Here is a 4,881-nt window from a genome sequence, read left to right as displayed (position 1 = left end):
TATAACATACAATATATATATATATATACAATATATGTAATATAACATACAATATATATATATATATATATATATATAGAGAGAGAGAGAGAGAGATAGATAGATATGTATATATATATATATATATATACATATCCATACATCCATATATATATATATATATATACATATTGGCGTTCGTGAAACAGTGCTCGAAATCATTAAAATCCCCTGATGAGTGGGCAACCACGAAACAGGTCCGTGTAGGGATGTATATGTAGTTGTTTTTTTTCTGCCTACCACACATTATATCCGCCCTACTATTTGTATCGAGCACTGTTTCACGGACGCCAAGTTTTATCCCTCTATCTATATAGACAGTTATATATATGTTTTTTTCGTTCAGTTTTTCTTTTCTCTTAGTAAGTTCCCACCGATAAATATGCTAACACAACAATACTTTGTCGAGGCAACTTTTTGGCAAGCCAACCCGTCAGCTTCAATTCCGTTTACTTGCCTCAGTTTTACTAACTCACGTCCAAACTAATTGAGCGTGCCTACTGGTCACTTCGTTTTCCCGCGCTTGAGTTCGTTTGCATAATTTACCTATTTTCTGATTGGCTGTTGTGATCGTGTCGGTTTCCGACCCTCAAGAGTGACTTGCATCTAATAACTCCAACAGATCATCGTCCATGCACTGTACATGAAGTTTTTGTGACTGTTTATGTTTGAACTTTTAGAATAACTGCCAAAGGACTAAGATTGACTCGACCATCTTTGAGAGTGGGAAGATATAAAATGCTTAAGGCATTTCATCGTCGCACTAGTAAAGCTGACCCAATACGGTACGTGCTGATAATTGATGCTGTCGAACCCTACACGAACTATTAACGAAACAACCAACAAACGTCACCTAATAGTATGGTAGGAAACTCGATTCTCTTGCTAAAAAGGAAAGGCTGTTCCTTTCACAGAAAGAAACCGGTCATTATTTATCACCAGGGAGGGGGGAGGGGGCCGGAGGATTTTGGTTGTATGACGATAAAATTTACCGGATCCCCCTTAACGCTTTGTTTTATCCTCGTGACCTCCCCCTCATTGGAAGTTAATTTTGTATATTCCCTTTTAAACTCTGTTGCGACGACTGATTGCCCCCTCCGTTCCCCCCTAAAACCGCGTGCCCCTCCCCCAGGGGGTGAATTATTACTGTCCGCTAAATGCCTAATGAAAGTCCCCTCATGGACATCTTTTACGTCGACTCTGACAACTGATGAACGAGGTTGTAAGGATTTTTTTTTTTACCAATAAGACGACCAAAAGTGAGTTGAGATAACAGGAACAGGGGAAGTCAAAAACAGGCTATTTTCAAACAAAAACGAGAAGAGTTGTTGAAGTAACGCGCAAGATGAGATCGTTGCTTACGGAAAGGTTCCAGCCATGTGGTGATTTCACAAGAAAAATTGCTGCCCCTTGGAAAAGTGGTTGCTCATTGGAGATACTTGCTTACGGGATTCGGTCACCAAGGGAGGTTCTGTTGTTGTAAAATGTGCTGAAAAAGAGCCGCAGATAGAGAGCACAATTCCCCAGCCTCCTTTAACCCTTTAACTCCTTTGAATTGATTGTTAATTCTCCCCTCTAGCTGCTAGACATTTCCTAGTAAATTAGTGACGAGAATTTGGTGTTAGATCAAGATAACAACTTCTACCTGATAAGTTGGAGTATTCTCATTACCTGTTAGCTGCATGGTAGATGCTTTCTTGGAACTTGTTTAGTCCAACTCATTTATATTCCCATGAAGTTTTGTTTTTCTCAGGAATTCTCTCTTTTCAGAATTAGAATTTACTTAACAAATACATTTTTCAACCTATGTGCAGCCACGCGAAACTGGAAACCTCGGTTGACCGGATGAGTTCCGACGGCCTCAATTCTCTTCATTACATTATCGAGAATTTAACAGAGCATCCCCTCTACACTTTGGTAAAGGTTGACGTGAAAGACGCTTTGGCTGAATACAACAAGTTATATGACATAGAAAATTAACACACGTCAAGCTAGCAAGACACTGACGTCCCTGAGTAACGAGCGAGATAATCAAAGAGAAGGATCCTTACCCACGTGGACAGGACTCATGAATAGCCAGCTCTGCGCGCTATTTCAGGCCAAGATAATTCTAGTTTGAATGGATTGGTCTCGTTTCATATCGGAACACGAACCAGCCAATGATGCATTGAGAGCAGCCTGTTCATTATTTGATCAAAAAACAGGATTCACAAAAAGAAGGTAAAATGACACCTCAGTGACATCGAACTTCAGAAGTATGGTGGTCTACTGTCGTCTTCCCTTTTACCTATAGCTTTCTTTGACCTTCGTATCTGAAAAATGTCTGAGATCGCCCCCATCTGTCGCAGATCGTGATGGCTAAAAGGGTCGATAGAACCATTGGACAATATCTGAGCTGCGGCGCACCAACCCCTCCCTAACCCAACACTAACCCTAACTTGTTATCAGTTGACTGTTGTTGGATTAGGGGATGGGCATGTGTATAGTTGCTCAGTGTCAGTATATGAGCAACTGCACACTTCCCCCTACCCTGTTTCTGTCGTTCAAGTGGGTTACCACCGCGCCCAACTTATTGATCGACATTCAGCACTACAAACGTCGCATAAGGAAGATTCCGACCGCATTCCATTCATTCTCACGTTTCACCCTCACAACCACTAAGTAAAATCCATCATTCTTAAAAACTTTAAATTACTTCAAAATGATCCAGAGACAATTACTATCTTTTCGCAGCCTCCGCTCATTTCATTCAAACGCGACAAAAACATAGGCAATTTTTTGGTCAGAAGTTCTTTTCAGACTATTGACCAACCAGGCACTTTTAAATGCGCTCGTGCACGATGCAAAACGTGTCCTTTCATTCCCAACACTGATAAAATATCGGGACCTAAACGATCCATTAAGATCGCCGATCACTTCACGTGCACCTCCGCCAATGTAATCTATAACATAGCTTGCACTTATTGCAAAATGATATACATCGGCGAAACAGGCAGAAGACTAGGTGACCGATTCCGAGAACACTTTCGCGACGTGGAAAGGAATGACAAGGACACATCGAAACTAGTCGCTAGACATTTTAATTTACCTAATCATTCTAAGCAACATATGGCAATCTGCGGTCTTTCCTTACACTTAGGTAGCACGGAAAGCCGTAAAACTTTTGAACAAAAGCTCATCTTTCAAACCGGCAGTCTAAATCCCACAGGGATCAACGAACGCTTTTCATTCCACTAATTTATTCGTGTTTTTCTCGTTGCCGTGTTCCCACCAATAACGTAGCTCCATTTTCTGCCTTTAAAAGCACACAACCCACAATTCCTCTATTCGCTCCGACGACGGGCTAACGCTCGAAACGTCAGCTTTTGTAATCGTTACGGTGGCCAATTTACCATTTCAACTTTGTTGATCTATCCAAATTATACCCCTCCCTAACCCAACATTAACCCTAGCTTGTTAGCAGTTGACTGTTGTTGGGTTAGGGGGAGGGGTGGGTGCGTAGTTGCTCAGATACTGACATTGATCCGAAGCAATGATGGCCCTCAAGCTGAGTTTACATCAGAAAATCTTTGAGCGTTTTGACCAGTAGGCGGTGGAGATATTTAAAGTGATTATGCTCCTTTAATAAGATAAAAAGAAAATGTAGAACGAATAAGCAAAACCCCAAATAAGCACCTTTCAGCTGTACACCTATCGAATAATAATAATAATAATATAGATCAATTTCTATAGCGCATTTCCATGTAAATGCTCTAATGCGCTTTACAACACTGTGCGGGGGACTTTTCCAGACTGCCGGCGGCAGTTTACAATTAATAAAGGAGAAATTTTTACAGATGCCCCCTCCCCCCCTTCCCAGTAAACAGGCCAGACCACATCACAGTAATCTCGTGATGTGGGTTCTTTAACGTCCCTTGCCGAAATTAACTAATTGATAGGTGCAGGAGACGGGACCTCCGGCTTTACGTCCTATCCGAGAAGACGAAGCAATGTGAGTGAAGCGTCTTGCTTAAGGACACAACGTCAAGCCGCAGCCAGGACTTGAACCCGGGCCATCTGACCTAGAGTCCAGCGCACTGACCACTGGACTACTCACGCCTAGAATAGAGCTTCCCCACTACGTGTACCTTTATAACGAAGCGAAAAAAGACCTAGTCTTCACTTTAGTGAATCCTGTGTGAAACGACCATCCACGGGACTCCTGATAGTGTCAGTTGATATGACACAGCGGTCAAACGTCTGCGCATGTGCGAACGTTTTGACTACTGGCTTGCTTTCAGTCTATCAGAACCAAGTTGCCTCACGAGTTACCAACAAACTCAAATGATTTGGTCACGGTGTTAAAAAATTGGATAACTTTCTTGGTAAAGCTCAAAACAGAATGGTAGATCAGAATGACCTTACCCGAGTTTTTCTTTTGCCTCCTTTTGTTTTCTTTCACAGATTTCTATGAACGTTTCAATTTTCTTTCGCTTATTTTTGCGAGACAGCGGCTTTTGCTTTTGTTTTCCCTAGAAATTTTGCGCGGGAAATTGGCGCGCGGGCGCCCAAAATTGATCCCCTCGCGAATGCCTTACAGGGTGTCTGCGTATTACAGATTTTGGGCGAAAAAGGTATCAATATTAGTTTCGCGTTTAATTGATATTGAAGTTTGTCGAGTGAAGGTGCCTTGCAGTAAATATACAGAAAAAGTCGGGAGGTCAGTGCAAGGGGTATCCGCTTTTTCGAGAGTTCTCCCTCTACAGTTTTTATTGTATCTATTTATGACATTTATTTAACTATTTTAAGATATGATATAATGTACTTTCGGTTTTGTTAAGAAAACAGTGATGACACTTGAAA

At 41.5% G+C, this 4,881-nt stretch overlaps 1 protein-coding gene across 4 annotated transcripts in view; it reads left to right on the top strand.

Moving 5' to 3' along the window:
* The window catches only part of LOC111322153 (beta-1,4-galactosyltransferase 5), a 16,709-nt gene extending 11,828 nt beyond the window's left edge, over positions 1 to 4,881 (top strand). For 3 of the 4 annotated variants that reach the window (XM_022925209.2, XM_088743034.1, XM_022925208.2), the window contains 2 exons: positions 720 to 824; positions 1,854 to 3,874. In XM_022925209.2, the coding sequence (XP_022780944.1) occupies positions 720 to 824; positions 1,854 to 2,019 (271 nt within the window). In that variant the 3' untranslated portion in view covers positions 2,020 to 3,874. Of the gene's footprint in view, positions 1 to 719; positions 825 to 1,853; positions 3,875 to 3,977 lie in introns of those variants that run through there. The other variant, XR_015994602.1, reaches the window with a different exon arrangement.

This window comes from Stylophora pistillata, chromosome 13, assembly GCF_964205215.1.
Source record: "Stylophora pistillata chromosome 13, jaStyPist1.2, whole genome shotgun sequence".
Lineage (NCBI taxonomy): Eukaryota > Metazoa > Cnidaria > Anthozoa > Scleractinia > Pocilloporidae > Stylophora > Stylophora pistillata.
The sequence above is the reverse complement of the archived record's forward strand: the minus strand, read 5'-3'. Positions and strand labels throughout refer to the sequence as shown.